Source organism: Orycteropus afer, unplaced genomic scaffold (genome assembly GCF_000298275.1).
Source record: "Orycteropus afer afer isolate SDZICR_OR568_19922 unplaced genomic scaffold, OryAfe1.0 scaffold00009, whole genome shotgun sequence".
Taxonomy (NCBI): Eukaryota; Metazoa; Chordata; class Mammalia; order Tubulidentata; family Orycteropodidae; genus Orycteropus; species Orycteropus afer.
In genome coordinates, this window is record NW_006921596.1 from 19,760,704 (window position 1) to 19,778,724 (window position 18,021).

Here is an 18,021-nt window from a genome sequence, read left to right on the forward strand (position 1 = left end):
AGCTTTAGTTACGATTGTGAACAAAATGTCTTTGTTTCAGAGAGGTGCAGTAAGATAGGTGTGCAGAGGGATGTGTGGAAAATGGTGAGTTTCCCACAAGGCTTAAAAAATGTGGGGGAGGGGAAGCCTAAACAAAAAAAGAGCAATAAGATTTTATAGTTATGCAACTCAACAAAGGTTACAGTGAGCTCCGAGTTACACACTCGGCATCTAACTTCTGATAAGACTAATGGACCTGTTCATGGCATCCAAAGTCTAAAGTGATGCCACCTGACATCAAAGAGAATTCTTTTGAGAAAGTGACTGCAGTTTGCTCCCAAATGAATACATACACTTAGAGGAAAACTGCAGAGATGAGGTACATTTCCTGGAGAGCTCGTGTCATAAAAAAATACATAAAACATGAATTTGTAAAAGAGCTTAAAAAAAAAAAAAAAAAAAGAAAAGAAATACTGTCACTGTTTTAATATTTCCTTTTCTTAAATGAGGCTGGTGTGTCAGTATAGACTGCTGACATTTTGCTAAAACTTGAGCCTGAATCTCGCCAAAGGAAACCCAGACCACAATGGAATATATAGGAAGTCAGATATTCAGAGCTTGTTGATTGAACGGGTTAATTCAACAGTGGTCTTCTGTTAAATAAAGGTAAATGATGTACAACAACTCCGAGTCTCATCTCCCATGCATTCCAAAGGGAGCGTTCCCCGAATCCTGAACTGTGTGCATTGTCACGCTGCCACAATGGGCAGTTCCCTGTAAACTAGTGTTGGGGAGTTTTTCTTTCTTTCTTTCTTTCTTTTTGACTTTTAGGTCTTTACTCTCTTCTTCGCATTTGGAAGGAATGATTAGAATTGCTTTTTATCACACTGTAGTTTCCTTCAAGGTGTGTGTTTTGGTTGGTTGGTTTTATTGGCAAGCATCAATGCCGCATTACCCTTCGCTCTCCCGTCTTCATCGTGCTGCCGTGAGACCACTAGAGAGCACAGCGTTGTCTGCGCACGGCTGTGACTGCTCCTTCACCACAGGGTCTGTAAGAGAACAGGATAAAGGGCAGCGGCTCAGGGCAGGTCAGTGCAGGAAAGAACGCCACAACAAACCCTGCTTCCACCCACCGCGAAAGAGAAACACAGACAGGGTCAGCAGGGCAAGAGGGGGGAAGAAAAGAGAAACCTTTGCCACATAATTGAGGGTCTATAAAAAACAGACACTGAAAACTGATCAGGGGAATTGCTCTTGTCATCAACTCTTAGAACTCAACTGCCGAGACCCAGGAAAAAAGCGGCACAGAAATCCTCATTTCCCACAGTTCAACATGGCCACCAATTTCCTTATGCCATTTTATTTAAATACTAATACCAAATTCAAACCCTAATAAAACTTCAGAGGAATGAGTGAATAAAAAGATCTATTAGAAAATTTATCAATTTTAAGCAATAATAATTAAAAAAATCTTTTTACTTAAGTATGACGTACACACAGAAAACTAAAAGACAGGTCATGATGACATATTATAGCCATCCATGTTCTTAATTCAGTCTAACTCAAAGGACAAAAAAAAGCTAAATGTGCTAGAGACTAGACACCTGACTTTCACTTGGCTGCGGTCTAGCAGGCTGAAGGTAAACTTGTAAATCTGCTGTCATGTGCGCTTACGGGGAAGGCCAGGAAGACGAGGGAACCCGCCACGAGACAGATGGACTTCAGGGTGCAACAGACCAACAACTATGAGGCTGGCACAGGACCAGGCATTGTTCCCTTCATGAGTCAGAGTCGACCCAATGACAACTAAAATCAGAAACAAATGGGCCAAAAGGTCCAAGACCATCAGTGGTGAAAAATTCAGGCAAGAATTTAGTTAATCTCCAAAGGAAAAAAAGAAGGAAAGACCGTGTATTGGTCATGCAATAGACAAAAACTTTAAGGCTGAAAGTGTTCATCTGGATTCAGAGAGTGAACTAAGACAAGTCATTCAACTTTCCTTATTCCCCACTCTCCTCACTGACTGGACTACGTTTGTCTTACCTCGCTGAAAAGAGTAAAGCTTCTTCAAAACAATACTCTATCAGCGGCAAGAGTTGCCTGCATGCAGAACAACACGCAGCCGCAGAAACAGAATATGCACACGTACTAAGTGAGGCTCTAGACAGAGAGTCAATTAGGATTTTAGTGAGACCTTCCCACAGTGCCTTTCTTTTCTCAAATTCCTTTTACTTATTTACGTCTCTCTTCAGAAATAGCACATTATAGTTACCTTATCAATTTTCACTAATTAACTTGTTTTTGGAGGTGAGAAATCACCTTTGATGAGGTTTCCACACAAACGTACATACTGAGAACAATTATTAGATACTTGTGTTCTCTTCACCCAGGGACACAGGGATGGTCACACAGATAAGACTCACAGGAGCCCGGCAGTAAACAAGCAAACACCTTTGAGAACCAGGAAACTGATCTTCAAAGTTGTCCCAATAGTACGCAACTAACAAGGCCAAACTCCAAGGATGAGCCAGTCGAAATACCTAGAATTCTCCTGACTTACTTCAACAATAAGAGAGAAGACTGTTTTCCTTTAACAAACTGTGCCCTCTGAAAACAGCTGCTTGGGACTCACAGAAATACGGGTGCTCCATGGCCTCTTTGGCAGTCAGTCTCTGTTGATGGTCGTATCGCAGAAGTTTGTCCAGAAGATCTAGGGCCTCGGGGCTGACAAGGTGTCTGTTCTCACTATGGATAAAGTTTTCCCAGCGTTTCCGTGAGTGTCTGAGGAGAAAAGTGAAGCATTAATTTTCTGAGACTAAAGTCAACAAGAATTCTTATCTATTTGGGCTACAGCCAACAATATTGTACGGACTATAAATTCATTGAGGGAGGGATTAAATCTCATTCTTCGGGGCACCTCCCCACCCCCAGAGTTACAATCACAACATCTGAATCAAAACAACATTTCACGATAAAGGGAATTAATCAAAATGCCTAAGATCTGATTTAGATATCGTGGAATCTTTCTAGGTTAGCCCCAGGCTTTTAGTCAATTTGGGATGAGGCTTGACCAATTTTTATTGGTCATCAGATGTTTTCAAAAAGCTATTCTCAGAAATCAAAAATTATTTCTTAGTACCACAGCACTGTACCTGAAAACTCAGTATGTTTTAAAATTTGCTACCTTTTAGAAGATCCACCACACAGTACAGTAAAAAACTTTACAATCTCATTCAAAGCAGCATCATAAATTTTCTGAATCTGCCATTAAAATAGGCAGGTACTATACCAGAAAGCTATTCTCCTGAGTAAAATTATGATTTTACTGTTTTCCATTTTCTATTGATAAACAGGTTATCTTTCCCCTTCAAAAAACCAACCCACTACCATTAAGTTAATTCCGACTCACAGTGACACTTTAGGATAGAGATGAACTGCCCCATAGGGTTTCCAAGGCAGTAAATCTTTACAGAAGCAGACTGCCTCACTTTTCTCCTATAGAGCGTTTGAACTGCTGACCTTTTGGTTAGCAGCCAATGCTTTACTCACTATGCTACCAGAGCTCCTTAGTTTGTCTTTTAGACAAGTAAAATGATTAGAAGATACATGAAAACAATGCCCGAGTATCTCAAAATAAGTTAAAAAAAAAAACCTCATGAGAGAAAAGGCTATTTCAATTTTGATCTGATTTCAAAGGTGAAGGAATTTTAAAAGGTGCTTTTGGCTAACCTCCACTGTGACAAACAGTAAGTTAAAGCTCTTTAGCTCTCTCACTCTCTTACTTACTGTCCCAGGATATCGTTGAAGTGTGGATCTAGGTCTATGTGATACTTCTTCAGATACCCATACAGCTCATCTGTACCCAGAACCTTGGCAATGCGAACAAGCTGAAACACAAAACAAACTGACCAAATCACTGAGCACAGTGCCGGAAAGTGCCATGCCAGAAAATCAGAAGACTGCCTCATCATCACGTTCCCAGAGGCCAGATTCCGACCAGACTTTAGGGCAGGCAAGCAGACCCAAGGGCACTAAGTTCACAAGAATCCCAATTTCCAAACTGCTTTTAGAATGATAGCATGAATTACAACAATCATCTTCTTGAAGCTGATGATTACAGGGGCATCACAATTTACGACTAGAATCTAGTTTCATTAGACTTCTTCATAGTTGTACTTTGTAAGCTGCGTCCAGACAGTATTATCTGTCTCTCTATCTGTGGGGGCCTGGCAGCTATCAAAATTTGTAAAATACTGTGTCTTAGAGAAAAGTGTATATGCAGACAATGAGTGATACTTAGTGGCTCAAGGGCAGTATACCTATTTAATGGTACTATTTGCTTGATATGCACCCCAAAAGAGTTAAGAGCCAGATGGTGTTTGCTCACCTGGTCATAGTTGTCCTGTCCATGAAAGAAGGGTTCCTTTCGAAAGATCATGCTGGCTAACATACAGCCCAAACTCCACATGTCCAAGCTATAATCATACATCTGAGAGGGTTAAGCACAACAGTCAGTCAAGGGTGTAAGGAACTCCTTTTTCTTATTTAAATTTAGTCTTCATTTGACCTTTGCAGACATTTTAGAATTTGAAACCAAAACAAACAAAAAATGGCAACTGAGAAAAATCTGGTATTAGCCTCTTGGGATGGAATAAAGACTGAGTTTTAAACATACCTAAACTGACAAAATAAACTGCAAACCAAGGTAGTATAAAAAGAACCGGAGCAGCTTTGCGAAGCCCTGTACCTGATAGTCCACAAGAAGCTCGGGTCCCTTGAAGTACCGCGAGGCTACACGGACATTGTACTCCTGAGCAGGATGATAGAACTCAGCCAGACCCCAATCGATCAATCGCAGCTATAAAGACAGCAGAAACAGAACACGTGAAAGGCATGTTTCCAGAGGCCTGGGCCTTAGAACAAAGGGCCATCACATCAGGTCACAGTTATTTGGCCGTATTAAAAATGTGACCAGGTGCACCGGCTAGAAAATTACGTTTAGCAACTGCATAAGGAGTCATCTCCAAAGCAGAACACTCAGAATCTTACTTGCCATTTAAACAACAACAACAACAACAAAAGGACCGTGGTTTGTCATTCTCTCCAATCAAACCAATTCATTCAGTCTTTGTTTCTGCCTCCCTATCTCTTCCATGTGCAGCACACTCTCTCATCATTAACAGTTTTCACTATAAGTTCTAAGCGTAACGGAGAGGGTTGGGAGCATATGCCCCACTCCAGGACGGAAGCAGTGTTCTAGTTTTTCATTACTCTAATACTAGCTGATTTATTTACTCATTAATCAGGGACAATCATAGTTGGGCACTGAAAATACAAGGGACACAAATACTTTTAAGGTCAGGCTGATTGGTCTGAAAGTCATTAAGAAATGAAGCAGTAACCATCAGCTATAGTTTCTTTCTTGAGGCCCTTCAGAACACTATGACCAAAGGAAACAAGTGACTACAATTAGGGACAACTGTCTACTTTTCTTGTGTACTATGTTCACACAAAGTAGAAACCAGCATTTGAAAACTGGCAGAACGGTAACAGAAGTCCTCCAAAGAAAACAGCACAGAGGTCTACGAAAACCACCTAGGTACTGGAGAGTACTGTGGTCTGCTCCAAGCCTTCTAATAAGAGGCTTGTTGCTGCCTGGCTGCAATGGTACCTTTTTCTGTTGGTGATCTATCATGACATTGTGAGGTTTCACATCTCTGTGCATGATTCCCTTGCTGTGGCAGTAATCCAGAGCCTATTAGGTAAAAAAGCACAGAGAAAAGTAAGTAAACCCTCTACCATCGCCCAATGCAAGTATATTCTTGTTATTTCTGCTTGTGACACTTTGACTTGAATAGTCTCCCAAGGGGCAGCTTACTGTCTGTAATGAAAGAAAAAAACATGCTTCAGAAGGTACCCCTTGCTCTCCTTGCACATGACAGCTGGAAGCTTGGAGAAAGAGGGCTATGCAGGGAACATCAAGCGCTATGAAGATTTCTTAAAAAAAAAAAAAAAAAAAAGAACACCACCCTTTAGGCACTCCTTTCCTATTTATAGCTAGGAGCAATGTATTGGCCGCTTGGAGTTAAAAATCATATATTAAGTTGTTGGCCTAATTTGATATGCTTAAAGCCAATCTGGAAACATCACTGGGTTCACTTCTTATAGTGGTTCAAAAGACATGTAAAATCCATGTGAACATTAAGAATGACATCTGAACCTAACTCTCAATGTGGCTTGTCTTTTAGACAAATATCCCTTGCAGGTTTTCCAGATTAACAAGCATTCTAATAGTCATTAGTATTTTCCTTAAATACCATCCCTGAGCCAGTGGGCCTTCAAGAATTCTGATTCTAAGGGCCGGCCCTCCAGCTGGTTCATCTCCCTCCGGCCTGTCCTCTCTCCCTTTTCCCTCCCTCTTTCAGGCCCCCAGGCCCAGGCCCCTCCTCTCTCTTAAAAAAAAAAAAAAAAAAAAAAAATTATGATTCTGAGAGAATTATTTCCTAGTAAGATTTCTGAATGCACAAGCCAATGATTTCCAGGACATTTATAGAGAGCTATGCCATCATGTTCCAAACTAGGGCTTTCCCTAGAGCTTGTTTGCGGTCAATCCCCACTCCCAACCACTCCCAGATCTCTCACTGATCTGATGTTACAGATTTGCCTTGTTTCGACATTCATGTAAGTGGAATCATACAGTACACAGTATTTTGTCTGGCTTTTTCCACTCAGCATGTTTTTGAGGTTCATCCATGTTGCCTTCTTCTTGGTTTGTAGTATTCTATTATATGGATCTACCAGTCAATGGACATTTGGGCTGTTTCCAGCTTTTGGCCAGTATAAATGATGCTGCTACGAACATTTGTGTACAAGTGTTTGAGGGTACATATGCTTTCATTTCTCTCAGGCAGACTGCTAGCCTGTTTGACAGAGTAATTGCACCACTTTGCAGTTCTACAGGTAACGTAAGAGGGCTGCACTCTCTCTGCGTTCTTAACAACACTTGCACTGTTTGTCTTTTTTGGTCAGTTTTTTTCTTTTTTTAAAAAAAAATATAAAAATTTGTTCCTAACTCTCCCCCGCCTAAGACAATAAACATTTTCATTAATTTCTAAGTTAGGTTCCTCCGTTTGCCTAAAAAAGTGCTTGAATCCTACACAAGTTCCATGACTTACTCCTTGGGTAGTAATGATAAAACCAGAATCTGTTGCCAACAAGTTGATTCTGACTTAATAGTGACCTTTTAGGGCAGGGTAGAACTGCCCCATAGGGTTTCTTTATGGAAGCAGACTGCCACAGCTTTTTCCCATGGAGTGGCTGGTGGGTTTGAACTGCCAACCTTTCAGTCAGCAGCCAAGTGTTTAAGCACTGTGCCACCAGGGCTCTTTAATAACAACAGCAGCCCATGATCATATGGGACCTACCAAGTGCCCTTTGGTGGAGACTTCCACAGGTTAAGGTTTGAGTTTTTCAACCCTGGCACTGCTGACATTTGAAGCTGGCTAACTCTTTATTGTGTTGCAGGATGTTTAGCAGAATCCCTGGCCTCTAGTCAACAGATGCTAGCAGCACTTCTCCAGCTGTGACCACCAAAAATGGTTCCGGACTCTGCCAAATGTCCCTGGGGGATAGATCTGACCCAGTTGAGAAACAATGAACTAGGCCACTAGCAGCATTACACTAGGAGGCCTCTTTACTGTGGGAGGGAATACAGGGGCTAGAAGATGATTCCTAGGATCCACATTCCAGAAGTAAGGGGCCCTGGCCCACATCAGATTTTGTTTTCCCAGACACAAGAGTACCCAATGTAGGGTGCTATTTATACAAAAGTCTAACAGGCCAAACTAAACCACAGCGATAGCGGTTAGACTAGTACATCCAGGAGAGGGCTACTGAAGGGAGGGGCACAGGAGAGCCATTAAGGGTGTTCTTAATATTCTCTACCCCTGCCCCCCCAAAAAACCCAAACTCACTGCCATCAAGTCAATTCCAACTCATAGCGACCTCTGCTTGGGTTTCTGAGGCGGTATCTCTACGGAAGTAGATTGCCCAGTCTTTCTTCTGAGGAGTAGCTGCTGGGTTTGAACCGCCAACCTTCTGGTTAGGAGTCAAATGCCTTGGACACCTATGCCACCAGAGTGCCCATATTCTCTATCAGCCCTGCCCAACAGAACTTTCAATAATGACAAAAATATTCTTTACTTGCATTACCTATTATGGTAGCTACTAGTCACATGAGGCCATTGGGTACCTGAAATGTGGCTACATGATGATGGAAGTGAATTTCTATTTTTACTTAATTCCAAAAACCACCTGTGGGTGGGACCTATTCTACTGGTCAGTGCAGTTCTACGCAGATCTGGGTGAAGCTCTAACCATGTGTAAAATCTAAAAAACTGCACACTTAAGATTGGGTCACTTTACTTACTAAGTTCCACTTCAACTCATTATTTTTCTCTTTGTTTTGTTTTACAACAATAGCTGTAGCAAGATTTGAAAGTGGCTCAGCAGCAGTACTTTATGAAACCAGAGCTCCTGAGGGCACACTTCTCTGAATCAGGAGACTGGAATCTACCACAAACCTTCCGCACTCGAGTCACTGAGCAATCTGTCTGCAGCCCTCAGCCTCAGCTTCTCTTATGGCTTAAATGAAGTCAAATATTTCCTCTTCTCCATCCCCTTTTCAAGTAGAAAAATCAAGCAAGTGTTGATTCTGTTCTCTGCTTCGCCTTTCTTTGCCCAAAGGAATAAACTAATTAGGACCACAATACCTTGGATGTGAAAAATACCTGATGAAAGCAAAGGCTGAACAAATAGAGTGAGGTAATTAATTCTTTTGCCAAGTTCACCAGTCAGACTCTCTGTGGAGTTACTGACAGACTTTTCAATTCCCTAGGGAATTATTTCAGTTTTAAAATCTGGTACAGTTTTGGACCATTAAGCATGAAAGACGGTTTTCAGCTTTCATCTGGGAATCTATGCCTCATTAACAGATGGAAGGACACCCTTACTGCCTAGCTGCTGCCTCTAGAAAGGAGAAATGACATTAGACACTGAGTATCCTATAATGACCAGCCTGGGAAGATCTATACAGTTGGGATGTCTTTATCTGATCTAAAGGACAATTGTGCTAGGTTACAAATCTTCACCTTTGGTGGTAGCTAAAAACCACAATACTTTCCTTAAAAATAATCAATTATTAAATGTGGCCTGTAGCTCTCATGGGAGAATGCAGGGTTTCTCGAGGAAGAACTGCCAAGAATAACATTAGCCCGGCAGCTGTCAGGACTGTGGCCTGCAAACCCTTTCCACACTGAGCCCTGCATTCTAGTCTGGAAAGGACATGGAGAGAGGTGGAGCAAATCCGGCTCCATTTTCTTCATCCTTCTGTTCTTACTGACAAAAGAACATTAGAATAGTTGAGTCCTTAAACCCAGAGCCTTGGCTCTGATAAGTGGGTCGTGCAAGTGCTTTTAAGAAAACATACTGCAGGGGTAGTTCCTCAAATGCCCAGTTCATAAAGCTCTGCTTTAATTCAACTTGATATTTCGGTCAATTCCATCACAACTCCATCTTTAATTTTCTTTAATAATACCAATATCTTACAAGTTATCTTTATCTTATCCTAGAGCTTCTTAATCTAACATCCACAAACCCCCTAAAATTTCATGCAAAACTTTACAAGTCCATACATGCATTTTTTGTGGGGGGGAGTTCCTATCTTTCATCAGATTGTTACTGTTGTTAGTGTTGCTGAGTCAGCTCCGACTCACAGCGACCCTGTGTAGAGCAGAACGAAACGCTGCCCAGCCCGTGCCAGCCTCACGATCCGCACCACACCTGAGCCCATCACTGCAGCTGCTGTGTCAATCCATTTTGTTGAGGGCCTTCCCCTCTTTCATTGACCTTCCACTTTACCAAGCATGATATCCTTCTCCAGGGAATGGTCCCTTCTGACAACATGACCGAAGTAGGTGAGACGAAGTCTGGCCATTCTTGTTTTCAAGGAGCATTCTGGCTGCACTTCTTCCAGGACAGACTGGTTAGTTCTTTTAGCAGTCCATGATACTTTCAGCATTCTTCACCAGCACCACAACTCAAAAGTGTCAACCATTCTTTGGTTTTCTTTATTCATTGTCCAGGAGGCTCTGGCAGCATAGTGCCTAAGGCACTTGACTGCTAACCAGGGAGCTGGTTGTTCAAACCCATCAGCCACTCCTCAGAAGGTTGGGCAATCTACTTCCGTAGTGATACCACCGTGGAAACCCAAGAAAGGATTGCTACGAGTTGGGTCTGACTCGATGGCACATAACAACAACAACAACAACAACAACAACAACAACATTCACTGTCTGGCTCTCACATGCATATGAGGCGACTGAAAATACCATGGCTTGTGTCAGGCGCACTTTAATCTTCAAGGAGGTATCTTTGCTATTCAGCTCTTGAAAGAGGTCTTTTGCCCGATTTGTCCATTGCTGTATGTCATCTGATCTCCTGACTGCTGCTTCCCTTGGCACTGAACTAAGTAATATGAAGTCTTGGACAACTTCAATCAGATTCTTATTGATCCATTATTCTAAAAGCTAAGGAATTACTAGTCTCTTCATTTTACAAACATTTTGGCATTCCCGACTTAAGTGTCTATCTGTTGTTAGGTACCACTGAGGCAATTTTGACTTATGGTAACCCTAAACGCACTGCCACTGAGTCGATTTTGACTCATAGCAACCTGCACAGGGTTTCCAAAGCTGTAAATCTTTATGGAAGTAGACTGCCTCACCTTCCTCTAACAGAGCAGCTGGTGGGTCTGAACCACTAACCTTCTGGTTAGCAGCCAAATGCCTTACTCACTGCACCACCAGAGCTCCTCATAGTGACCCTAGGCAGATTTTTAAAAAAGATCATTTTGGGGTCAGTCAGTAATGCTTCAAAATTCCTTAATGCTTGGGATTAGTACGTCTCCTGTAAGGTCCACCTACCACTTCTTCCTGTATGTTAGCATCAACTAGCCTGGGCTAGAGGGGAAGGGTAGGTGGTATTGTACAAGGAGATAGTGAGAGATGGGAAAAAATGATGGCCACAAAGTCTGCCATCCCTGTATGAAAGTCCCTCTACAATGTGACTAAGACATTTTTACTATCATGAAGTGGAACCTATTTGTCTGCCCTTTGAAGCCAGGCTTGATCACAAGACCTGCTCTGGACAACAGGGTATGACACACATGACACAGACAGAAACCTGAAAAATGCTTATGCATCGACGTTTGCTCTTCTCTTGTTGCTGGTGACTGAGCTACCTGGGAAGGAAGCCTAAGACTGGCCTCCTGGAGGATGAGAGACCAGTGGACAGAAGCTCAGCTATCTCAGCTGAGGCCTAGGCATCCTGGATCATCTTCCCCAGCTAGCTGAGTTGACTCAGGCAAAAAGAACCACTCAACTAACCCACAGAAATAATAAATAGAAATAATAAATCATTTAAAAAAATACCATTAAGTTTGGGGTCATATTTCACACAGCAAAAACTAACCAATAGTAAGTATTAAGGAAGCAGCAAAAAGAAAACCCAAGAGCCAGAAGAGCTATGGAGAGAGGGGTTCTAATTCCGATACGACGTCCTTGGTACCCCTGAACCGGCTCTCTTTCTCAGTTCCACCGGAAATTTCTGCGTAAAGCCTCCATGATAGAGGCCTCCAGAGAAGTAATAAAAGCCTCCGTGAATTCTTGGGTATCAAGAAATATTCAGCTTGGGTTCTCTGTCCTCTCAAACACTTCTCCTTTTGTGAAAAGGCCTGAAAAAATTCACTGTTTATGAATGCCACTTACTTTAAGAAGTTCATACATATAAAACCGGATATCAAAGTCTGTCAGGATCTGGTAGAGTTGCTGGAATAGATTACAGAAAACATAAAGTTAATTTAGTGTCATTGCAACTTGCCATCCCAAATGTGGACCATTCTCTGTCAACTTAGTACTTAAGTCATTAAAAAAAAAAACAAATTAATTTTATTACTACTTGATCTGGAATAAATGAGGACAAAGATTAAAGATGAGGATCTAATATATCAATTTGGGGGGCAGGAGGGAAGGAATCCCAAGGGAGGAAAATATTTATGTTAACTTCGATCTTTTAAGAACAGGCTGTTTAATGTGCCACGATTTTATGCCCAGCGCTGCATTATTATGGAGATGAATGACATCTAAGTTGTCTGTCTTCATGTTCTTAGGGCACATCCAGCAAACTAACCCCTTGCAGTAGCACAGCACACTGAATGCCAGGGGGGGTGGGCAGAGGGCTGAAGAGCACCACCTGCTGCCATGGTCAGGCAGGCTGCTTACGTGAGAAACCCAAGGAAAGGAAGGGGCTACGACATTTGAAGATAGCAAAAGACTTGTCAGATCCGACTCATAGCAACCCCTCCTTGGGTTTCTGAGACAGCACATAACAACAACTACAACATCACTACAGAAGTAGATTGCCCAACCTTCCTTCCAAGGAGAAGCTGGTGGGTTTGAACCACCAGCCTTCTGGTTAGCAGTCAAATGCCTTAGGCACTACGCCACCAGAGCTCCCACAAAAAAACCATTGTTGTGTTGTTGTTATGTGCCCTGACTCATAGTGACCCCTCCTTGGGTTTCCGAGGAGGTATCATTACAGAATAAAGACTGCCCAACCTTCCTTCTGAGGAGTGGCCGGTGGGTTTGAACCGCTAGCCTTCTGGTTAGCAGTCAAGGCCTTAGGCACTATGCTATCAGAGCTCCTACAAAAAAGATAGAAGACTAACAATTATCCCAGGCCACGCTGGATAAAAACAAGAACTTTCATGACTGACAATCCACAACCCACCCACTAAGTTCTGCAGGTACCATTTACATATCAAAGTTCATCATCATCATAAAACCTTGTCAGAAACTATACTGTTAGCTTTGATGATCAACTCCAGGTAAATCCCCATCAGGCCAAGCAGCACCTTCTCTAAAAGCAACCTTTATTAAACTGCTTTTGCTCCCGTCTTCAAGCAATACAGGAGCATAGAACAGCACATACAATGTGCTATACGTCCATGTACAAGGGGTGAGAGTGAGACCACATATTCCTATTTGTTTGTAACTGTAAGAATGACTTAGAAGAAACTAATAAAAAGTGGTTTCATGTTTATTTGTAGGGACAATGGGCAGCTGGGAGCAGGGGACTAAAGAAGGCTTTTCACTGTACAATTTTACATTTTTGATCTAGTGTGTGTGTGTGTGTGTGTATCCAAACTGAAACCAAACTCACTGCTGTCAAGTTGATCCCGACTCATAGCGACCCCTTCTTGGGCTTTCAAGGCAGTATCTCTACTGAAGTAGATTGCCCAGTCTTCCTTCAGAGGAGTGCTGGTGGGTTTGAACTGCCAGCCTTCTGGTTAGCAGTCAAATGCCTTAGGCACTATGCTACCAGAGTGCATATAAATATATGTGTGTGTGTGTATACATATATATACATGTATTTTTTTTAAAAAAAGGAAAACATCAAATTTGCCAAGCTTTTCTAAGAACACCAGGACTCACAGATTTTTTCTCTAATTTCTCATTTTAGGTAAGAGCAATGAATTCTCCCTTTCAGCTTAGTAAGAATATATGATTTCATCAACTTCAGACAGCCCAGGGCACTGTTAGGTATTAAAACTGATACTCCAGAATACTAGTGGGGTCTTGAACTGCTCCAGGCCTAGAGGCTGACCCCTTAGGACTAAACTACATTCAAGCAGCACAAACATGCCACCACTTCTGCTCAGGAGCTTCAACTGCGTAACAATCAAGGGCCCAAGCGTTTTGTTCTCCAGCTCTGCACTGCAAGGAAGCTTCTAAGCCAGCACTCAGCTGCACACTGACAATCCAATTGGCATTACAGACACAGGCTGAAGATACCATCTGTTTGGGCGTCAAATCCGTCCCTCCTCTTTTAGGGAGCTCACTCCCAGAGGCTATGCCAGACTGGGCCTCAAGTCAATAAACAGGCCAAGGAAGTGAATGATCCTTTCCTGACTCTCAGAGGGCTGGCAGGCATTACTTCCAGAAAACCAACACGGGCTATTTTATTATCTGGACTTTACCTGAGGAAGGCTTTCTCTCCTATCATGTGGTATCCTAAACCAAATATTGGTGCAAACTGTGTAAAGCATAAAAATAAATTTCCTTAGACTGTCAATACAATATCTTTAGTTATTCCAACCAGTATCAACTTTATTCAATAATAATAATAAAAAACATCAGTTGTACGTAGTGACGTAGTGTACGCACACATTACAAAGTCCTGAACGACAGGCTGCTGTTCACAGGAGGATGGGATGAAGGAGACCAAGCGCCATCTCTAACATTTCACTGCTTTGGCCAGTCTGGCTTCCTCCAACTTCATCAGCTCTGCTCTCCACCACAGCCCTCAGAGTTCTCTACACTGACCAAACAAGCCTGCACCGGCCACCTCCACTCTTCCCTCCACAGTATCTCCCACCTAGAATGACTTCCCTTAGCCTGTAAAGTCCAGCCAATTGCACTGTGGCTCCAGAGAGCTGACAGTGGTCTCTTCTCTGAACTCTCACCACTTGTGCCACTTACTGTCCATGTCCACAGCATCAATAGTCCTCACCCCGGTACTGGCAGTGGGTGATGTAAGTTCTTGAGGTAATTCCTTACTGTTATAAGCAACAAAGGTGCTTCACTGTGCCAACACCTCAAAGTCTTATGCTACCATTTCCTGCTTATGGGGCAGACACAGAAGACAGGGAGAAACTGGTACTGCAGCTAGTGGTAGTCACCAATTTGGTGACTCAATATTTCTGAACTCCCCACCCCCAAGTGTGTCAGGGGTCCACTGTACAACTTAGTACCACATCCATTTTTCCCACATTAAACTCCCCAACCATACTCTTAAGTCCCTGCATAGTAGACTATGTTTTTGATACCCACACCACCTATGGTGGTCTGTGCCTTGCACAAAGAAGTGAGTCAATAAAGTCTTTCATGATGTTCACTAGTCAATAGGACAAAATAAAAACTTTCTTCTGAGAAACAGAAGTTCCAAGAGTCTGTAACAAGTCAGAAGGGTAATGTCACGAGATCCACACTTCTCCCCCATTCTTCTTAGCCAGCTATGCAGAGAACATTATTAACCAGCCAATTATAAAATATTGGCAGAAGCAAGCTTTGGTTAAATTTTCATTAAGTGATTTATCAAAAACAAGGTAAGCCTATGCTTTCACCACAATGGGAGTACGGAAAAGCCACTCGCCAATTCCAGTTTGGCCTGAAACGCTGAAACACACCAGCACGTCCCTAAAAATCAGTTCTAGTCTAGGACCACTCTAAAAGGTAGAGAACTTCTGAAGTCATTTCCTGGGGCTTTTAATTAATCCCTGAAATGTGAGGAATAGAAGGGCAGAAAATAAAATTTAATCAATAGACTCAGGGGCCTTCTTGGCCTGAAACCACAGACCTCAGAATGGAATGCCCATAGGTGGGCCTCCCTCCTTGCCTTGTATCTCCAGACAGAGGTCTTCACACTCCAGCTGTGGGTTCAGCTGCATCACAATCACCTACATACTCAAAGGCCCCATTCCAAACATGATCATTCAAGAGGCCAGGAGAACTTCACATTTGGCCAAAGTTCCTAGGTAGCTCTGATCACCAGACAGATGTGGGAACCAGCAACACAGCAAAAACTCTTACCCTACACAGGCAGCCTACACATTACCTGTGCAAAAGGCCAGTCAACGTTCAGAAATCTCTGTGGACCGCATATTGGGGGTCATGAGGGGGAAGAGCAGGGGGAATGGGATGCCAAATGGAAGGTAAGCACCCATTTGAGACTAAGGTCTTAATGTAGCAGTCACTAGCTTAAGGACTGGTAATACACAGTCACACGATCCAGAAAATACCTAAGGTCAACATTTTTACAAATGTATGGTAGGAAAACCAATCTTTAATCCAGGAAATCAAAGTTAATACAAATCACCTGAAAATCTCACTTATTTTCTTACAGTCTTTTTACAAAGAAATGACAAAATAATGTCAATGACCTATAACAACAGTAAATATTGCTTCTCAAATTAAGGACACATCATGGCTTTAGTGCGTGAACTCACCCTCTCGACACCAAGCTCTAACAGAACAGTAGGGCCTCACAGTCTCAGCTCATCAAGGCCGACCTCTATGTCAGTGACTTAGAAATTCCCAAGGACCAATAAGGGTCTTCTCAGGATGGAACCTACCCAGAGGACCTCATCAATCCTTTAAAATATCCAAATGAAATATTTTACTTAAAATGTATATTCATTTGTATTTATAATTTTCCAGAGGCATAGGAAACTAAGAAGTACATTAAAAACAGAGACTTTCTGTTAAGGCATCTCAAAATGGTACCTTCAGCTTACGCAAACTCACTGCCATCGAGTCAATTCCAACTCACAGTGACACCCTTTGGGTTTCTGAGGCAGTAAATCTTTTTTTTTTTTCTTTAATTGTGATTCGGGTGAAAATTTTCGGAGCAAATTCACTTTCCAGACAGCAGTTCACTTTGTCTCATGACACTGACCACAATTTACCCCAATGCAATAGCTCCCGTCCCACTTCCTCCCAATAGTTACCTCTTCCCTGTGTCCATCCCTTCATGCACTCCTGCCCTCTCAGCTGTCTCCCTGTGCATAAATAGCCCTTCTTTCTCCCATGATTGATCTCTCCAAGGAGTGTATCTACCTCAGGTAAATGTTCAACTCATATGCCTGTCTTTTGTTTGGCTGGAAGCCACAGATGTGGGTTCAATTCCAGACACGAAGGGTGGCTAGGGGCCATAGTCTCAGGGGTTCATCAGGCTCTATCAAACCAGCAAACCTGGTTCCCCCCCCCCCTCCTTTTTTTCCCCAAGTGATTTTGAGTTTTCTTCCACATTGTTCTCCGTCTCTATCCAGGATCTCCTATACAGATCCCACTCTGAGTGGTTGACAGTGATAGCCAGGCACCATCTAGTTCTTCTGGTCTGAGTTGTACAGACTGTGGAACACAAGGTGTTATCAGTCACTAGGACTAATTGTTTCCATGAATCTTTGGTTTTCTTCGTTTTTCTTTGCTCTGGACGAGGAGAGACCCAACGTTGCATCTAGATGGCTGATTGCAAGGTTTTAAGATCCCAGTCGCTACTCGCCAAAGTAGGAGGTGGAACAATGTTTTGTGTAGTAAGTTATGCCAATTGAGCTCGATGTCCCGACACTATGGTACTGAGTGAGGTAGTAAATCTTTACGGAAGTAGAACGCCCAGTCTTCCTTCCAGAGTGGCTGGTGGAAAAATGGTCCTTAACTCGAGATAATTTTGAATTCAGGAATTTGCCTTAAGCATTCACTACAACTTTAAGAGACTTGCGTTTCTTCTGTATGCTTTGAAGTTTTGTTTTCTGTTCTAAGTGCATCTTTTATTGTAGCTTTGAAATATGTGAAGTATAACTGATGATTTTAAGAGAGGAAATTGACTAAACCAACACCTCCATCATAAAGATACTAAGATGAAAAATTAGTAAAATTAGAGAGGATCTGAACAAAATCAACAAGCCTGATCTAATATACATAACATGAAACTCTACATAAAAAAATAAGACTATAAATTTTCACCCAAATCACCAAAAAAAAAAAAAAAGACTATGTTGCTTAAGGGATACTACTCAGGTACACTTACTTTAGGGTGATGGGTGAATGTAATTAATGTCACCGAATTGTACACTTACAAATAGTTAAAATGACAAATGTTTTGTTATATATAACTTACCACAGTAACATTTAAAAACAAACAAACACTACTTCTAAGCATAAATGGAACATTTATAAAAAATGACCATGCACTACGCCCACAAAGCAATCATCAACAAATTCTAAATCAACATCATTTAGGTTATTTTCACTGGATACAGTGCAATCAAATGAGGAATCAACAACACATCAAAAGAGAAGAAAGAGCCAAAATCAACACTTTAAACGAACATCTCCAACAATTAGAGAAAGAACAGCAAGAAAAGCC

At 42.0% G+C, this 18,021-nt stretch overlaps 1 protein-coding gene across 1 annotated transcript in view; it reads right to left on the reverse strand.

Moving 5' to 3' along the window:
• Window positions 1-951: 951 nt before the first annotated feature.
• Window positions 952-18,021, reverse strand: part of CSNK2A2 (casein kinase 2 alpha 2) — a gene marked incomplete at its 5' end in the record, with an annotated part of 39,531 nt that continues 22,461 nt past the window's right edge. Inside the window, 7 exons of the mRNA XM_007947579.2 lie at window positions 952-1,028; window positions 2,612-2,760; window positions 3,766-3,866; window positions 4,367-4,468; window positions 4,727-4,837; window positions 5,651-5,734; window positions 11,805-11,864. Of these exons, the coding sequence (XP_007945770.2) occupies window positions 952-1,028; window positions 2,612-2,760; window positions 3,766-3,866; window positions 4,367-4,468; window positions 4,727-4,837; window positions 5,651-5,734; window positions 11,805-11,864 (684 nt within the window). The remainder of the gene's footprint in view (window positions 1,029-2,611; window positions 2,761-3,765; window positions 3,867-4,366; window positions 4,469-4,726; window positions 4,838-5,650; window positions 5,735-11,804; window positions 11,865-18,021) is intronic.